Raw genomic sequence first — 20,915 nt, forward strand, 5'->3', positions numbered from 1 at the left:
TCTGCAGAAATGCACACCTAAAGTGAACATTTTCCTGTTTATCTTGTATGTTATTCAAAAAACAAAAGGAAGAGTGAAATTAGTTTTCTTTATCTTATTTTTAACATCCAGCAGCAACCAGAAGGAATCTTGTGAATTTTTTATCACCCCTTGCAGTCTTCTAATAGGTAATGACTGGAAATGTTTGGTCCAGTCAGTGCAGCATTCAGGGCAAGGAGAGCACAGACACTGTGAACACTACAACCTCCAATGAATGTAATTTCTGCTTTCTACCAAGCTTGTGCAAGAAGTTTTCAGTAGGCTGACCATTCCATCATACCTCCAAAGGTCAGGTTTTAATGGAAATTATAAAAGCCTTTTCTAATGCTGTAAAACAAACACTTTTGCTGAATGTTAAATTTTGGTATTTGATCTGGAACCTAGTGGATTTAGGTATGCAACCATATATAAAACTTCGTTGAACACAAGCTGCATACTCAGAAACAATGGGACTGTTCAAAACAAAGCAGCAGGAGCAGAAGAAATAATGCCTGAAAGAGATGTCTGACACAGGAAAAATACAGACCATTCCACTCAAAATTATTACAAATGGCAAAGATGTATTCTAAAGAAATATGCTGGGAAGTGTTAATTACTGATATCTCTGTATATAATTTACACTTTTATTGATAAAATCATGCAAATATACACACACCCAAATTCCTGAAGAATTAAAAATATTGTGTAAAATGAGCCCAAATAAAATGGAAGCAATTCTTGCTAACAGAGAAACTTGCTTGTCCTTACCCAAAATGGTTTAAAATCTGGAATACCTTCCAAAATCCTGGGCAAAACACCAGTGGGAGCAAAAAGTGTTTCATTTTACCTCTTTCGGGTGTATTATCAAAAGTATCTTTGAGGAGGCAAGATCACTTACTGTACTTTCCAGCTAGATTACTGGAATGTCATCTATGGAAGATTATGTGGAAAGGTCCCTGGAAAGCTGCAGAGAGCTCAGACTGAAATAAACATTATTTCACCATCCTCAAGACTGACATCTCATTGCATTTCATGGTATAACAAAAAAAAAAAAAAAAAAAAAAAAAAAAAAAAAAAAAAAAAAAAAAACGCATTCTATAACTATGAAAATGACCATGGAATGTGCTACCAATTTTTTTTTTCAAAGTGAAGAGGAGACCACATTTACTGTCAAATGCTATGGAAGAAGTAAGAAGTACTAAAACACTAAAAGGCAGTGCTCTTCATGCAATAAACGGACAAGCTGAAACATTCTAGAACATGATACTATGGGTGCTAAAACATACATAGACCCATGTAACAAAGGGACACATTAATAGAATAAAAATCTATGGCTGATCACAAGTTACAGAAAAATCCTTGAACCTCAAACAGTTGGAAAATGCAGGAGTATTTGGGAAAGTACTTCCAATAGTCTTGGCTTGTTCTCCTTTTCTGGGCATTTGATTTTGTCAGCTTTTGGAATCAGAATTATAAGATAGACAGACTTTTTCTCTTACTCAATACAGTCATAACAGCACAATGGAACACAGAGGAATCCCTGTATTCTCTCACTTTCAGATTGTCATCACCTGCTCCCTATATCATATATGCACCCTGCAGTACAGTGTATGCATCTTGTTGCGGTCAATTCTAGAAATTTTTGATACTATGATCACAATCATGGAATTAGAAAAGCTGGCAACTCCTTACCCCCAGGTAATTGTTCATTTCTCTAACTCCTTAGGATGCAAAATCCTGTGGGAGAAAAAAGACAGAAGACCTTTTTCTTTCACTCAAGTGATGTGGCCTAAAAAGGCCACATAAGAAACTCAAATTGGAAAAGAAAAAGCCAAAAAACAGAAATACAGGCAAAGTAGGAGAATAGAAACCAGAGAAGACAACAAAATATAATGCAGAATCAATAGAATCAGAGCAATATGGTGGGCAAAATCATTTAATCAACCGTGCGTGTTTCTTCACATGAAACACCACAACAATTGTAAAAAACATTTTGTTTTCCTCAAAAAATTATTCCACTATTGCTGTTTTTGCAGCTGTTTGGCATCAATGTTACATGTACACAAATCATCTCTCCTTTTCACTGCATTAAGTAAATGAAAGGGCACAAAAGAAAGATAATGTCTTCCTGATTTTAAAAGCTTTTTCTCAGAAAAGTAATCTATTGGATAGTAGACATAGACTGGATATAATAGACTGGATATAATTACATTGCCTATAGAAAAATAAATACCTGTTGCAGTCAGTTATTTGAATTCTCTACTTGAAGTTATTCCTCAAAGACAATTCTCCTAATTAATACCAGTTTGAATGAAGGTAGGGGTGACCTAATTGCAGTCTTCCAATACCTGAAAGGAGCCTACAAGGAATATGGAAAAGGAACTTTTTACAAGAGTATGTAGTGATAGGACAAGGGGAATGGCTCCAAACTGAAAGACAGAAGATTTAGATTACATAAATCTGGGGAAAGGTTGCCCATAGAAGTTGTGGATGCCCCATCCCTGGAAGTGTTCACAGTCAGGTTGGATGGAGCTCTGATCAGCCTGGTCTAGTGGAAGGTGTGCCTGACTATGGCAGAGGGGTCACAAAATAAGATGATTTTTAAGATCCTTTCCAACCCAAAATCTCGTGGAAAATCAAGTGCAGTTCAGGCCACTTGTGCATCACTTTTTTAACAGAAACAGACATTCATTCATAATGCCCCTTTTGCAAAAATACAAAAGCGAACAATGTCTCATAATTCTATACTGTAATTTACATAGCTTTGTTGTATAAACAGTAGAAGCATCATATTCACTGCTGCTTTTGAAAGCATTTTACAATTCAGATTAACAGAAAAATAACTTCAGGGCTCTTTTGAGAGCTGTATGTTAATCTAAGTCACATTATTGTGTTGCTTTATTTTTCATTCAAGCTACTGGATATTTTCCCAACATGGGTTTAACAGCTGCAGTTATGTTGGCTAGTCAAAGCAAATAACATAACAAACAGTGTCAGTTGAGAGAGAGAGAAAAGCAGAGCTGAAATTTTTCTGTGAGTAGGGATATGAACAACAGCCCTCAGGAAGGGTTCTGTGATTTCTTCCCCACAGAATGCATTATTGGTTACATGTGGAGTGAATGACTGATAATGCCTTCTGCTCGCTCCCTTACATGCTCAGAGCTCATTAGACCTGTGAAACCAGTTCAACCACCCATCTTAAATCTGAAAACATAAATTCTTACAACTATTATTAGCTGACTTTCTCATCTACTGAGTATTCACGTGTCACTTGTGTAAATAGATACCAATCTGAAGGACATCAGCCTTCAGACCTGCATCCTTTTTCTGTGACTCAGAGAATGACTGAATGACTCAGACATTTTACATTCAGACGTTTTTACTACAATGGCACAGCTTGGATTTTGCAGTACTATCTGTGTTCACATCAGGGATGTACGTCATAATAGATTCCCCACAGGGGTATTGTACACTCAATTTCCAATGCTTGTGGAGATAACTTTTAAACAAAGAGATAAACATTAGCTATGACACATGAACCTGTATGTATCCACTAGGCAATTCCTGTTCTAACCAATAAACTTTTTTTAGGCAAACTGTTACTTGTCCCCAGGATAAATGCTCTGGATTCTAACTAGAACATGAATCAAACATATTTCTCTAACAGGGCTTGAAAATATGACATTCAAGGATTTTTTGGCTGAGTGGTAATTTTCAATTCAGAAAACATGGAGGATATAGAGTTCTTAGCCACAATCAGACAAAAATTACCAAGAGAAATCAAGAGAAGGTTTTGTTTGGGATTGGGTGACTGGGTGACACTGTACAAGAATCTGTGGAACAAACAGCTATAGCAGTCAGACCTTAATTTTGATAAACACAGGATGTAACTAAAAATGCAAAAGAGAATTAGATCACACAAAACAAATTATATGCAAGGCATATGTGAGCAGGGAAGGGTTCATTGCATGTAATCTGGAGGTACCAAACCCCAAAAGAAACCACAGAGTTGAGAAATTAGCAGTCATAAGCCAAGGGCATGCTCTTCACATTTCCAGGGACAGAGCCCTGATAAGAGTGTGTGTGAAAAGCAGTTTGTGCTCAGCACTAGATGAAAAGGGATTAGGGCAGAGAAATGGCTCCTTGGTTCTACTGTGGTCAGAGAAGTAAATTCTTTCAAATATACAAACTGTAGAAATAAATATTCAAGAACAGCACAGTTTATTTCTGTAGGAGAGGCAGCCTAGTGAACCCAAACTCTTACCTTTTTCAGTCACAGAGGAACCACATTAGAACCATGCTTTTAAATAAAAATAGAAGTCAAAGTATTCTCCATAGTCATAGAATTGTAGCATTGTAGAAAGACTTGGGTTGAAATGGACCTTAAAAGTCATCTTATTCCAACCCCCTTGGCATGGGCACGGGCAGGGACACCTTCCACTAGACCAGGTTGCTCAGAGCTCCATCCAACCTGGCCTTGAACACTTCCAGGGATGGAGCATCCAGAACTTCTATGGGCAACCTGCTCCAGTGCCTCACCACCCTCACAGTAAAGAATTTCTTCCTAATATCTAATCTAAATCTACTGTCTTTCAGTTTGGAGCTATTCGCCTTGTCCTATCACCACATGTTTTTGTAAATAGCCTGTCTCCATCTTCTTTGTGAGGCTCCCTGCAGGTCCTGGAAGACAGTTCAATAATAGTCTCTCATTCTACATGAAAACCACTCATATCCAAGCACCATGCACAATAAAAAATTTAATTTTAAAAACCCCTTTTGTTTTACACAACAGGATGTCAGAACTGACAATGAGCAGAACAATAAGGGTCTTCACAGTATGTCAGGTAGGTGCAGCATATCTCACAACTGGCTCTACATTTCTTCCCCAGTGAGAAAAAACAAGCTTCCATTGCGTACTTACCTGTAATTTCTGCAGTTCACTACCAGATAAATACCAATCCTGCCATACAGATTATGGAATAATCATTAACCAGGCACTATTCTTAAAACTTCCTTCTCTAGCAATACTAAATATATTATTTTAGCCACAGGATATTCTGAAACTTGAAAGTTTCAGAAGTAACAAATCTGTTCTGCCTTAATCTAAGTTCAGGTCTCTAGATTTGATGGGGCTTTTGAACACTCTGACCAGCTATAATTTGTTAAAATTTAACAGGCATATTTATATTATACCTTGTATTTGGTACACAAGCATGAAATCCAGGTCTTTAACATTCTGTTGCTTTTTCAGAATTATACCTCATTCTGTGATCATGCTTAATTAATGATATGGTAGTCACCCATTGTTCATGGCAAATTACTCTTCAATGTGCAAGTCTTTACATCATTTATGTATTTATTTATGTTACAGCTTCTTACCTTAATTGTTATTTGAACCTGCCATGAAGACAAAATTATGGTACTCCTTATTTCTATAATCTTTATCCCTATGATACCAAAGGCATCAACAAACATATGGTTACAACAACCCTGTGAGCTAAAAGGACACTTTTAGTCCTGCTTTACATAGGGAATTTGATGCACAGAAAAGAAATAAGCATTTTATAATTACTTGCTTACTGTTCCCATTTGGAGAGATCCATCAGACGTAATTTTCTCAGCATACATATCATATGTTTTTATCATACAGTTAAGACACTGGTCCCAGTGGCTTTCACTACAGCAACTTCCACAAAATACCACAGGGCTCAACAATAAAAATTTGTAGAGTCAACTCTAACAAGACACAATCCTTTGGACCTTTCCCTACCTCTGTCAGTACAAAAATTCCCACAGATGAAAGTAGGTATGGTCAACAGCCTCCTTTACTTCATGACTATTCAAAAATACGCCTTTTGAGCGTCTTTGGAGAGAATCCAACTGGTAAAAGACTTGGTCTAATAATTTCAGGCTATATCGTTATGTATACTCAGGAACTGCAAGGAGGTAGCCCAGGATATATAATCTATTTTAATTGTACCATGAACTAACATTTAAAGAAACAATGGATAACCCCCCTGATCTTTTAAAGGTAGTTTTAAAGAATAAATTCTTGGGGTTTTTTAATTAAAAAATTGAAAAGTAGTTTTCATCATACTATTTCTTCTTGTTTATTGTCACACAAAAGCCATTAACAAAGTTAGAACCCACAGATAGACCGCAAAGCTTCAGTCTCTGTCTCCCAGAATACCTATCAACAGCAAAGTCTCAGATGCCAGCAAGGGAACTCCAGCAATGTGATGAGAAAAAAGTCAGGCTTACTGCTCCGGGGTGTGATCTCACCTCTAGACTTGCATCTAGGGAACGCAGCAGCAACTTTGAGGAGATGGAAATGCCTTGTTTTTAGAGACTGGCTGGAAAGCTGCTCAGTGGATAATGACCTGGAAATGCTGGTCAACAACTGCTGAACATGAGCAGAAGTGTGCTCAGGTGCCCAGAGGGCCAATGGCATCCTGGCCTGTATCAACAACAGTGTGGCCAGCAGGAGCAGGCAGTGACTGTCCCCTGCTGTACTTGGCCGTGGTGAAGCCACAACTGGAATCCTGTGTTTAGTTTGGGCCCCTCAGTACAAGAAAGAGATTGAGGGGCCGGAGCATTTCTAGAGAAGGCAATGGAGCTGGGGAAGGGTCTACATAGCAGAGCCTTATGAGGAGTGGTGAAGCATCTGCGATTATTTAGCCTGCAGGAAAAAAGGCTCAGGGAAGACCTGATCACTCTCCACAACTGCCAGAAAGGAGGTTATGTAAAGGTGGCGGGGAGTCTCTTCCCCCAAGTAACAAGCAATGTGACAGGAGGAAACAGGCTCAGTGAGCACCAGGAGAGGCTGAGATTGGATATTAGGAAAAATTTCTTCATGGGAAGGCTGATCAGTCATTGGAACAGGCTTCCCAGGTCAGTGGTGTAGTCATCATCCCTGAAGGTATCTAAAAGATGCATAGACATGACACTCAGGGACATGGTTTGGTGGTGGATTTGGCAGTGCTGAGTTAACAGTTCGACTGGATGACCTTCAGTATATTTTTCAAGATAAAAAATGATTCTGTGACTTTATGTGTGGGTATATAAAGGTCTTTTTGAGAAGTTTACCTCTTGATCAGTTTTGGGCTCATTTTTACAGCAAGGAAAAAGGAGACATACTTGAAATTTGGCCTGTGTATCAGGTTCCTATTCCAAATAACAAACCTGTATTTATTAGAGCTAGCAAACAAAGTCAACAGGTCATATTACTTTCCTCCGACCTTCTTTCCTTGGAACAGCTCTGAATTTTTGATGCAAAATAGAAAGGCCTCAAATCAACACAAGTCTGAAAAAAATCAGCCTAAACAATTAAAGTACTGCAAACTATAATCAACTGACAACCAGACTTTATCACTGTAATAAGATGGAACACAGAAAAAGAAATAATATTTTCAACACAGTAAGAAAAGACATTATTAAACGAAATCTCATAAACACAGTGTAACTGTTAAGAATGGAAACATACACTGCTTTCCTTTTTCTTGGTGTGGTGAGAAGCATACCCTTGTAGTGGTGTCATTCTCAGTTTTGTTTTGGAATTGAGAGCACTTCAAGAAGTCTGGCCAAGAAGCATTCACCATACCCAGGACTGGTTCACAGCCTTCTTTTGCTGCCTCACAAAATCTCCTGCAGGGCAAGAGGCCTCGACTAAAGAAAAGAGACAGAGAGCAAAATTAAAAATTATTATTACTTTAGTAAGTTGTGAAAACTTTTTAGAAAGAGCAAAAAGTAATAATCAGTGCTTCTGACAAATTTTGCACTCTTTAGAGCTACACCCATACCCTTACCTCTTTGATAGGGAGAAAAAGAAAGGGCTCAAGAGCTCTTGAGCAGCCATCACTGCCTCCTGTCTGGAGCCTGAGAAACTCCTTAAATAAAGGGGATTTGACAGGGCAAGTGACTGTCTCCAGACATTTTTTTAGCTTTTCCTTCTTAGCTAATATAGTAATAACACTTCTGGTTTGACAGAGGCTCCCTAATACAGAAAATGCCAAAAGAAATGCTGCTATCTACTACAGAAGGACTTGAATTTCAAAATATCTGTAATTAATAAGACATTACAAAGCTAAAATAGAGTATTGATTTGACTTGTTGGTGAGCGATAACCCTTTATTTTATTCAATTTGATAGACTTAATTTAACTTTTTGTTAATTTTTTACAAAACCATAAAATGTGCTGCAATACTGCATAACAGTGAAAAGTATGCTAAGCAGAGATTTTACCTCATTTACTGGTGCAATAGAGCATACCTAATGATAATAAGTAGTAATTTGAAGACAGTAGATTCTGCTAAGTTTATTTTTTGTTCTCAAAAAAAAATTGTTAGTAGGGACATTACTTATTTTAACAAGCCTGTGACAGAGATCTACTTGAGTTTATCACAGTTAACCAATCTGTACACGTGGTTTCTACAAATGGGAATATTATTTGAAAAAAATCCCAAACAAACAATCAAAACATGAAGAGTCCTTGAGGACTCTCAGATGAAGTTTCGTACAAATCTGGAGTATTTGATGTGATCGCTTCTTTTCCTGACCCACACCTAAATCATTGACTTTCAAAGCACCACACTTCAGCTATAACCTGACATTCAGCAATCAGGCAATAGTAGTATGTGTATGTCAACTTCTTAAAATGTAACTATAGCAAAATGTAACTATAGCAAACTTACATCTATATGGTTCCTTGTTTCCAAAGGTCTTTCAACATACTGAACATTCTTTTCAATCAAAATTCTTAAAATAATATAAAAAAGTTACATTAAAATATATCTATGCAGAGTTATGCATAATTGTTAAAGAGCTTCTAAAAATGTCAGGAGTAATTTTTTTTTGGAAGATCTATCTGCACATGTAATTCTTTACATCTGTATGAAGAAAAACCCACAAATACAAGAAGATCACCTAAGCATTTGAACATTGCACTGCAAGGCAAATGTTTGGCAGTTGTATTGGATTTGCATGGCAAGGTTCTTGTGGCAGAGGGATACAGAGGTGGCTTCTGTGAGAAGCTGCCAGAAGCTTCTCCTGTGTCTGACAGAGCCAGCCCCAGCCAGATGGAGACAGACCCACCACTGGCCAATGCTGAGCCCAGCAGTGAGGACAGTTGTACCTCTGCAATATTTAAGGCGGCAGGGCAAAAAATCTTGTGCAAAGGCAACTGCAGCCAGGAGAAAGGAGTGAGCATATGGGAGGGAAGCAACTCTGCAGATAGCAGGAGGGGCAGGAGGTGCTCCAGGCACTGGAGCAGAGATTCCCCTGCTGAGCAGGCAGCCCATGATGAGGCAGCTGTGCTCCTGCAGCCCATGGAGGTCCATGGTGGTGAAGACATTCACCTGCAGCCCCTGGAGGACCCCACTCTGGAACAGGAGAATGCCCAAAGGAATCTGTGACCCTGAGACCCCACTCTGGAGCATGTTTGCTGGCAGAACTTGTGCCCCTGTGGTGAACCCACACTGGAGCAGCCTGTCCCTGAAGGACTGCACACTGTGGCAGGGACCCACTGTGCAGCAGTTCATGAAGAATGGTAAGCCCATGGGAAGGATTCACGCTGGAGATGCTCATGGAGGATTGTGTCCCACAGGAGGGACTCCATGCTGGAACAGAGGAAGAGTGGGAGGAGTTCTCCTGAGAAGGAAGGAGTGACAGTGACAGTGTGTGATGAACTGACCACAGCCCACTTGCCATCCCCCTGCAGCTCTGAGGGGACAGGAGGTAGGTAATTTATGACCAAAGTTAAACACAGGAAGAGAGGGATGTGAGGAAGTTGTTACAAGATTTGGGGTTTCTTTTCTAATTACCCTGCTCTGGTTTGCTTGGCAGTGAATGAAATTACTTTCCCACACTGAGTCTGTTTTGCCTATGACAGAAGTTCGTGAGTGATCTCTCCTTGTCTGTATCTGTTCTATTTTCTCTCCCCTGTCCAGCTGAGGAGGGGAGTGACAGAGCAGCTTTGGAGGGCACCTGGTGACCAGCCAGGGTCAACCTACCACAGACCTACACAGAACAGTAACGATTTGGAAATTACCAGTCTTCTAAAAGACAACTGCATGGTGATCTAATAACCAAGAAGAATCTGTAGTCTCTAGAGAAGCTCTGACAAATCAGAAAACATGGGATTATCCAGCAATTACTGCAATATTTGGCCTGGTTTCAATGTTGAGTCATGTGTGCTCCATAAATTAAATCTTTCTGGATAACGATCAAGTTTAGTATGGACTTACTGTTTAATCTGCTGAAGGATGAAAATATTATTAAAAGTCTTTATCTTGATTAGTCTTATTTACTGCTACTCAGAGACCAATCATTTAAAAAATAAACTGGCAGGTCTATGGCACTCTTACCATAATTCATTTGGCACCAGTGGCAGGCACAGAAGCTGGTTATAACATATTAGCGTGTGATTCTGCTCTTCAGGATATTAATAGAAAAACTCATGAAACTGGAGTTTGATGAAGGAAAGAAGATATGACATATTTTTTTCTCTATGGTTAGTTTCCCCACAGTCAAAATCCACACTTCAGTAAATTCAACTGCACAGAAATACCAACATTAAGAACTGTAGGGCATCAAAAGAAATAGAAATCTTTATCATTTACTAAAAAGCAAATAAAGGGTAGAGAGAATATATAAGGGTTTTAAATTTTTGCATAAAGCGTCTTTGAAGAAGCTATTTATCAGAAGTTTTATATTAAATATGCATTGAAGCAGGTCTATTCAATACAGCATAGACTCTGTTAAGTGATTTAAAGTTTCCAATGAGGTTAAACACTGCCTGAAAGCAGATGATCTGACTTCCTCGTCATGATGATCACCTAGCATTCACTTAAATTGAACTCAAATTGCCTAATTATAATCCTACAGGGACTTACTCCTTATAACTTGCAGATATTTTACATTTTTAGACTAATTTTTTTCAGAATTTACTCTAATAGTTCACTTCTTTGCAATCACGTTACCATGCACAGAGCTCCTCAGTAGATAGACTCCTCCTTAAGTTGTTGTTTGGAGTGGTAGACATTATCAAAGAAATATACTACACAAAGCCCTGAGGAGAGGGAGGATCCTCATGGTGACTTTTCCTCTTGCTGCAGAATTTACCACATTTTCTAAGGTTAGCTCAGGATTCAAGTTAGCTAAAAGGTCTGGCTCTCAACCTCAGCAGACGCTGAAGGCATGTCTTTTCTGGAAGCAGCAGCACTGTGTGCAGCTGGATCTGGTTCTGTGCTACTTTCAGTTTTGCTGTTTGTCAGAGTTGTTTTTAGGCTGTATAATAGGAGGTCAAATAACTGATTCAGGTGAAGAGGAATGTGAACAAAAATAAAAGCTTTTTTTTCTTATCTGGCAATTGATTGGTTCCTCCAAAAGGATACAGGCAAAGAAAGAATAAGGTACCAGGAGAGGGAGAAGTAGAAATTGCTAGGGCCGATAAAAGCATTACATTAAATAAAAGAAACAATTAACCATTTAATGGTTAATGGTCCATTGCAGGACCTCCCCTTGTAAATACAATAATATATCTAGTTCTCATTATTATCCGTGGCATTTCTTCGTGTCTTCACAACAGTATTTCCACTGGTAAAAGCACTGCTATAGACATACCCTGTTGAGAAATTCATTATTGCAATTTTACAGGTTAAAACAACAGAAGGTAAATGATTTGCAAAAGGCTTACAACCAAGAGCTGAAAATACAGCATGAATATCACTCTGAGAGCACACAACTGTTGGCTGCATCTGCTGAAGGTCACATTTGTGGTTCAATAGACAACCTGACTGCAGGCAGACTGATGAACATTTTCAGCTACTGCTGATTCTCATTACTGTTCTTTCCCCAGCTTCATGCCTTCAGTTGTTCCAGGATACCTTTTTCTGTGGCCACACAATAAGCTGTATTTAGATACTGAGACAAGTTAAAAACAACTAGGATATTTTGCTGTATCATTCATACACTGGCACACATGCTAAGAATGGTGATATACCTCAGGCCTGAAGCAAAATAAATGACTTGGTAATACAATTGTGAGAGATTGCTGGGGCAGGGAGGATGAGTAGAAGGACAAACTGAAACATGATGAAATTATTGGAAGAAGAAAACAGAGGTTATTTTTTATTTCTACAGCCCTGAAATCAAACAAGTTGAAGTGATTAGCTCACACACCAGTCTTTGTGAGTTCTAATTGTCTTTAACATTTTCCACGATATTCTAACAATAATGCCTTCCAGAGAATATAAATGTCAGAAAAATAAGTTTCTACAGTAGAGTAAACACACACACACAGGATTACAGTTTTCTAGAGTGACCATTCTTGTGAAATCTATCTCAGTACCCTCTCACAGTACTTCAATAAAGAGAGCAGCACAGACACTGACAGTTTTATGAGACAAACTCATAAACCTCTCAATATTACTTCTTGATTCATGGACTTATGAACAAATTAGCTACTAATGTTTCACATAATCAAGAAAATTATGTATTTTTATCTTTTATTGTTTGGTTTTCATCTCTAACTTGCAGGTTCATTTGAAAGTTTGAATTTTCTATTTCGTCTGTAGATAGGGGTTTAAATCTGAAATTTACTTCTTTACATAATAAAATATGAAAAGAAAGCAAGATTATTTTATATTTTTGTGGTTATTTCACTTCACAAAATTGTACTGAATCCACATAGCAAGATTTAATGATGGCACCTCAATGCCACCTAACACTTTGTAACACTCAAAGCAGAGCTAGCTGCATTACCTCCCACCTAGTTTTTAGCTTAAATGCATGTAGTGTCTTCTCAAAGCAGGTTCCTGTGTATAAGCACAAAGATGCAAAATTACCTGTAAAAGGATAGAACCCACAGTCTGAGAAGCATCAAACATCATAAAGGAGAACGAAGGCCTCAGAGGTGAACCTGGCAAAAGGTGTACCAGCTCAGTTTCCCTGGGGTGGGAGCCTGAATAATGGTTGCAGCTCTTTAGACAAGATTAAGACCTTGCATTAATTGGCTGAACTGCAGGTAAGTGTCCACTCCTCTGCCCTACAGGGACTCAATATGAGGATTTACAGACAGGGCAGAAGGCCAGTTCTAACCCACATACTCATGAATACTCCATTTGCTGTCATGAAGCTAGGCAACTATGGATGAGCCACAAGAGGAATGCCCTTTCCAAGAGACTGAAAAAAGCCTGGGTTATACAATGAGAATGAAAAAGATGGAGGTACTGAATGGATTGCCTGCAGCATGGAAGAACAATCTGTTTAAAGGCTATGAGAATAGAAAAGTGGCAAAACCAAATTAGATGAAAAAGCTGGACTAGAATCTCTTCTGTGGGTCCATATAGATTTTTTCCTCTAAGAATGACATTTCAAATTAACTACTCCTTAATAATTCCCATATCTTATGGCAAGAGGAAAGAGAGAGCTAAAGAGTTATACTTCTAAAAGTCTTGGAACCAAGAGTCCAAGAGTACCATACTTAACTAAGAGCTCACACATAACTCTGAAGGCTGCTCAGACAGAGGGGGGAAATATAAATTCTTGATCCCAGTGAAAGTGGAACTGGGAACAAATCCAAATATACCATTATATTTAAAAGACTCTTCTTATCCATCCAAAAATGAGTAAAGGAAGCAGCAGCTGCTGTTGAATTTTTGTTGAATCTTCTACATCAACTGCTGTTATTTAACATCTCTTTCAGGTTTAGAAATGCTCTTCAGACAATGTAGCCAAACTGTGTAGATATCCTTAGGGATGGACACATACAGTCTCTACAGTGCAGTTTAGAATTTTTAATCAGTGTAATAATTTATTTTGTAGACAAAACCCAGACATAACTATTTTGACCAAAATAAGGAGTCACATCTGAGTCAGCAGTGTGCTGTGGCAGCCAGGAGGGACAACGCTGTCCTGGGTGCATCAGGCACAGCATGGCCAGCTGGGTAAGGGAGGGGATTGTCCTGCTCTGCTCTGAGCTGGGGCAGCCTCACCTCAAGTGCTAGGGGCAGGTTTGGGTGCCACAAGGTAAAAAAGTCATTTAACTCTTGGACAGAGATGAAGAAGGATCTAGAGAGGAACCCATATGACAAGAGACTGAAGACACTTGGTCTGTTTAGGGTGGAGACGAGGAGACTGAGAGGAGGAGACCTCATCACAGTCTGCAGATTCCTTATGAGGGGAGATAGAGAGGCAGACATTGAGCTCTTCAAGTTTATGACCAGTGACAGTACTGGAGGAAACAGCATGAAACTGAGTCGGAGTCGTTTAGGTTGAGTATCAGGAAAAGGTTCTTGCCCCAGAGGGTGTTTGGGTTCCTCAGAGAAGCAGTCACAGCACCAGCCTGACAGAGTTCAAGAAGCACTTGGACAATTCTCTCAAGCACATGATGTGACTCTTGGAGATGGTCCTGTGCAGGGCCAGGAGTTGGACTTTGATTATTCCTGTGAGTATCTTCCAATTCAGGATATTGTATGATTCTATGACTCAGCAAGAAAAATTTCAGAAATCCCCGCTGACTCCTCAGTCACTTTCTATGACAACACAATGCATGACAAGTTGAGCTTATAATGCCATAACAATCAGAAACTCCTAAAGTATACACTGTACAGCAGAAGCATAAATTTTGCAATGTAGCATTGAAAAGAATAAATCTATCAACATTTTTCAGTGTGTTTTGTACAATGACCATAATCAGTTGGGATAATCTGTCCTGACTAAAGCAATCAGCCCTTCCAGATTTCTCTTACTGATCCCATAACTTGATTCAAAGACGACAGTGAAAATGGGAGAGAGCCACTAAATTCATTAGAGCTTTACTTCAGCCATGAATCAGTTTAAATAAGAATTATTAAGAATATTGCTACATATACAAGCTATTTTTACAATCTTGTACTATCTGCCAAAATGACTCCTAAATGAGGTCAAATTTCTGAAAATTCTTGCCTAGTATTTATTATGCAAATGATGAGCACACTGTTTATTTAGTTTACTCTATTCAAATTTCTTTTAAAAAACAAGACACACTCCTAAAATGCCTGAAAATCCAGGTTACAATATCTTTTGATTTTAGCAAACTAAATTCACACTTGGGATAGAAAAGCTGGCACTGTGAAACGGAAGTCCTCTGAATCACACAGCAGTTTCAATCACAGCATTGCTACAGGAATTCTGGACTAACTGGAAGCAAATCATACACTGCACAGCTGCTCTAAGTATTTGTATCTTCAGGATAATAAGGGCATGCAAAACATGTACCTAAAGAATTGCCTTCCATGTCCACAGATGACTGTGAGAGGTACCCTTAATTTCATGTAGTTTTCCAGAACTCATGTTTCTCTGTGCACTTCAGAGTATTGCCAAAAGGAAGACCTCAAGAATCAACCCAAGTTAAAACTTTCTTATCCTGCATCGTATCAAGAATCCCAGACACACTTCTCACTCGCTGGCATTCAAGGATCTTCTCTGTCAAATAAAAAATCATTGTATCATGATTATCATGCTACTTCAAGTTCACATTAAAATTGTTTACAAACAAATCTGGCAGGAGCAGACATCATCAATTTAAAGAAGCTGTCCTACCCCCCACTAGTCTTCTCCAAAACCTGTCCCCACCTTTCTTCCCAACTTCTTTGTGCCAGCACAGTACTTCATGCTGTTACACAATGGATGACATCAGTCACTCATAATTTAATTCAGATCAGTTTCCAAATCCAATCTGTCATGGAGCTGAAAAAAGACTCTTGATGGGACATGGAAAAGAGATGGGTGAGATGGGCAATAACAAGCAGGACAACAGGGTGATACTGATTCTTTCAGCACCACTAGCACTTTATATAGCATTATCTACCATGAAACAGTAGTCTGGAACATGTTCTCCAGAAGGGTTCTGAAACCTCCATCCTGCAAGATACTCAAAACCCAGTTGAGAGTGGCCCTGAGGAGTTTCATTCATCTTTAATGCTCGTCCTCATCTGAGCCAGAAGAGTTCCAGCAGTTTCTCTCCTCCCCACCTCTGTAATCTTGTGATTCTATTTTGACTGCCCTGCTCAGCCTGTGAGCCTGGTGTTTACCACCAATAGGTCTCCAATAGGGCAACAATAACTTCTGACAGAGGAGACAAACTTGTGACAGGTAAGCTTGTCTCACTAACTGAATCCTCAATAGGTTTTGAGTGCAGATGGTTTATAAGCTATTAGTTAATAAGATGGGCGCTAAAAGAAGTTAGACATGAGCTGAAAAGCATATGAATTCTTCCAGAATTCTTTAACCACACATCAATCCAAAACCATTTTGTTTACTAATTGCACAAGAGAGTGTACTCATATCTGTGGGACCAGGGGTCAGGACTCCCTCAAAACCAAACTATGTTGGTTTTCTTAACTTTAGACAAATCCAACCCATAGCTAGTAGAAGTTCTATCTAGAGTTCTACCTACCACGCAAAATAAAATGTTACCTCATCTGTGTGTTTCTGGTTGTGAGCCCAGATACAACAGTCCAATAAGAAATGATAAGTGTTAATACTCCCAAAATGTTTATGAAAATGCAAGGTTTTCCTGGAAGTTCCTATCCTAAAACTATTGCAATTTATTAAATTAAATAAATTTTATTTTGTGAAAAAGCGTGGCTTTTCTAGAAGACAGATTAAATTAGCAACCAAACATTAACAAAAAGCCATGCTAATTTTAAGAGTAGTTGTAAACAATTATTTCAGCTACATAAATGTCCAGTATTTATCTATAAGGAATAATATATTATTATTAATAATATATTGCCTGTGCAATATATTATTAATAAATAATAATATATATAAGGAGAATTGCTTATGATTTCTAGTTAACATGCCGACTTAGGAACCATAAACCACAGCTTGTAATAGATATACACACAGGAAAGTGTTGCAACAAGAGGACTGAAGGCAATCAATCAATAATATATTCATTAATAAAACAACCTTTCCCGCTGATTTTCCTTTCAGCCTTCTTCCCTTAACTTCTCTGTGCAGCACTGTGAAATGTCATTTCAAGCACACATCTCCATGCCCAGACTGTTCTCAAAATGTTTCTCTATCAGATAACCTTTTAACTCTGGTGTATCCGTAATGCCCCCCAACACACACTTTGAATTAAAATTAGATCAGTGGGGACGGTGAAACACTGCATGAAGTTTTGATGCTGCCTGCTATGGCAAAGGCTGGCTTCACATGAATTGGAGCACACACATCATTCTGGCCAATGTAGGATGCCATTGACTATATTTCTACATTACTTTTCTAACTTTTAAAAAATTAATTTCTTAGGCTATTCCCTCTTTCTTTACATTGACTTGTTTACAAATTATACATATTCAGTAATTTTAAACAGTTTCTGGGCAGGGAAGGGACAGTACTCTGAATGCAGAAAACACATTCTTTCCAGGATCCTATTTCTCTGTCCTTTTCCCCTGTATTTTGTCCCTGGTTTGTCCTTCCTGACACACCACCTGTGCAAAAGAACTGGCATCACAGAGTTAACTCCAGGCCCTGTTCCTGTAAGGGCCTGTACCTAGATCCAGTACCACCCCTAGCTATTGGGACCCTTTAGATCCACCCACAGCAGCTGAGCCATGCCAGTTACGAAGATGCTTTCAGAGACTCCACGATTTTTGAGATGTGTAAGCTAGAAATTGGGGATTAAGTTCCATAGGCATATCCACAGGTATACAAACTTTATAAACAGAAGTTCCTCTAAGGTAAAGACATTTTATCTTCTAATTCCCTTATCTCCCTCTTCTAACAGCCATGAGGAAAAGCTTAGTACTTATTAGAGCAACTTCCCAAATAAATTTAAAGTTTTGCTGCTCAAATACTTGACTACTCTTGGTGATTACAGAGTGCTTTTTCATAAGCAACCCATTTTTTCCTTCTGTTTTTTGCCCAAGGCAGTATTTAGGCATCCAAAAAAACCTTAAAGGGTGCTTTTTTTCTTTATTTTTTCCCTCAAAAATTATATTTATCTTGAGAAAGGGTCCTTTAAGATATGTTTGTCAACTTTAAATACAGGCATTTTGGCCCATACCACATCATTACTGATGTTCTCCCTAGCATTCCTTGCAAAACAAAACATTATATTTGTCACCTTTATACTATCTCAGCTTGGGATAAAGTAGTAGTGGCTCCCAAGATGATGAATATCACTTGTTGACCTCATGGTGTGAGTTCTGAGGGACAATGCAAACTATCATTTTCTCATTAGCACATTGTTTTCTGCAGTATGAATAACAGTTAGACAAGATTACTATTATAACTCATTAACTATGAAATTATTTATGAACAATACAGGCTGCACTGAGAAGAAAGGTATATCTCTAGAATTGCTATTTTGTGACTACTGTTTCTTCAAGTTTCTACATTTATGTCTTGGTAAGATGGTCTGCTCCAACACTGCAGAGAAATGTGGGCATTCCCTTCTTCGAAGTCAGATGTAAACCAGCTGTTTCTTAACTAAAGGTCTCACTCGTGTCTCATGAAGTACATGTTACACTCATAGGATAGCAGAAATAAAATTTTGGTTTTGGGAAAATTATCACTCCTTAGAGCAGGAATTGGGGCTTGAGGATTTATTTTCTTATTTATCCTTTTTCTGTGCAAATATTTCATCACTTTCTGAATCTGCATATTGTAGATTTTCTTTGATCCATGTATCTATTTATTACCAATTCAATTTTCCATTTCAAGTCAATCTGATTTTATTCACTGTCTCCTTATATTTAGAAATTCATGCCTGTTCACTGCACTCACTGAAGCATGCTTTCAATTATGACTTTGCATATGACATCTGTTACTGCACATAAACACTCAAAAGCACACAGGAACTGTCTAGTGCTATTTTACAGATACCTTAAACAGACAGATGTGCTAGTTTGAAATTTTACCCAATGCATGACATCTCTCAACCATTTCACTTTCTTGTGGCTGTAAATTAGTTCTACTTCACCTTGAATTAGTGTGCTATCAGTTTGATGGTAGACTGGCGCTGACGCCGAGGACTTGCATAGGAAAAGCTTACAAAATGTTTCCCACAACACATGGACTATCTGCCATTAGCAACTCTATCCTCAACATTTTACCTATCAAAAAATAACACCATAAAATCATTATTATAGCTGTTGGTTAAATTGCAGCTATTGGAAGTTTATTAACGGGTAGAAAGGACAAAATGAAAGAAAAAATTATTCATTTGTTTTGCTGTTCTGTGCTTTTTCAAATAACACAGACCCTGTGTATTCCTCAGTTTTTCTGCTAAACAGTAATGCTTATATCATTTCCCTTAGAAGAAAGCTTTAAATCAGCCATAACAAGACACAAACAAAATAAGACAGAGAACACTATTTATGTGGGCAAGCATTTGCAACATTATCACACTCTCTAATTTTTGTGTTCCCTTTTGACAGGATTTGACTACACATGTTCTTCATTAGCTGGATCTCCAAGGTTGTGTGGTTCAAGTCACAACTGCACTCAAATGGACCATACCCAGATTTAGAAACTGAAGACTGGATTATGACTTGGTTATACCCAAAGACAGGTTTCACAACAACGTGGCTTTTTGTACACAATTAGTCTGCTGGAGTCTGAGCAGCTGTCATGACAAGTCATGGCAACATTTAAAACAAAAGACATGTGATTTCAAACATTTTATGTATAAATCACATCATCTCTGCTTTATTTTGAACTGAAGATTCTAATCTTCTGTATCTTCTTGACAAACAACTATTGCCAAAACTACATCTGGAATAGCCTTTGTGAGTCGTTAAATTCCTTAGGATAAAGAGGCACCATCAAAAAGGAAATGTATTAAGAGGATAAATCAACTCCCACAGGATGTAAAAGACAGGACTGCAAACTCAGGAAACAACTGGTAGCCACTTATAAGCATCTGAAAGAAGCCTCCACTCCATGTTGCCTGGATCATGGTAAGAACTACACTGGATGGAGTCATGAGAAGAACATTAGGAGACAACAAAGCGGTAGGAGAAAATTGTCCCACCTTGTTCCTTGGAGACCTGGTCAGTGATTGTCAGCAGTGCAGTAGCTTAATGTTTAAAGTACACACCACCAATTTCAACAAAACCATCTCTGATAGGTTTATGAGAGAAAATTCTAAATGTCCTTCCAGGTGGGTTTCTCAATAACTTCCTTTCAAAAATTAATCTGAAGCTAACTTCATAAATGTGTAAAATTTAAACGTTTCTTAAAAGCTGCAGAATGACAAAGTTCCCTGTGCAACCATAATTTGACATCTCCACACAGGTGCATTATAAAAAGATAGCACGAAAGCTGGGTCACAGACTACCTATGGGATCATTCACTCAGAGGTCCTAGCAGCTGCCTTGGCATATTTTCCTGCTTTTGTTGCCAAAATCAAGTGTATTAAAACAAAATTGAAGCATGCCAGTGGAGGATTGCCGATGCAAACTCATTCATATCCATACATCATTCATACACAAACCCATTATGGACTTCACTCAAATGTATGCTGATAGCTTCCCGTTCAAAGTCTTCAAACAAAAATTCTCATTAGCTACGCAAACAAGATGCATGTGATCAGTCAGCTTTTTCAAATACTTCAAAAGCCTCAATTAACTCTAAAAAGTAGAGGTTTTATAACATCTTATTATTTTAATAAGTTTATCTGTTATAACACTGAGGTTCTCTCAATGGAAGGCATTTCCCCAACTTTCTGGAATATAGTTCTACAAAGAGGATTAATGTAAGTACTCAAGCTATTATTTCTGTTTTAAAGGCATCATGACAGCACAAGGGTATAAGAATCCATAAGCTTCAAATTTATTCCCAGCATGAAAAGTCAAAACACGCCATGTACGTAGGCCTTCAGGATCTTATATAGCTTGCCTATT

At 38.3% G+C, this 20,915-nt stretch overlaps 1 protein-coding gene across 4 annotated transcripts in view; it reads right to left on the bottom strand.

The window, feature by feature from the left end:
• The window catches only part of CORIN (corin, serine peptidase), a 143,114-nt gene that overhangs the window by 61,102 nt on the left and 61,097 nt on the right, over positions 1-20,915 (bottom strand). For all 4 annotated transcript variants that reach the window (XM_063401885.1, XM_063401886.1, XM_063401884.1 and 1 more), the window contains one exon: positions 7,502-7,683. In XM_063401885.1, coding sequence (XP_063257955.1) covers positions 7,502-7,683 — 182 coding nt within the window. The remainder of the gene's footprint in view (positions 1-7,501; positions 7,684-20,915) is intronic.

This window comes from Prinia subflava, chromosome 7 (assembly GCF_021018805.1).
Source record: "Prinia subflava isolate CZ2003 ecotype Zambia chromosome 7, Cam_Psub_1.2, whole genome shotgun sequence".
Classification (NCBI taxonomy): Eukaryota; Metazoa; Chordata; class Aves; order Passeriformes; family Cisticolidae; genus Prinia; species Prinia subflava.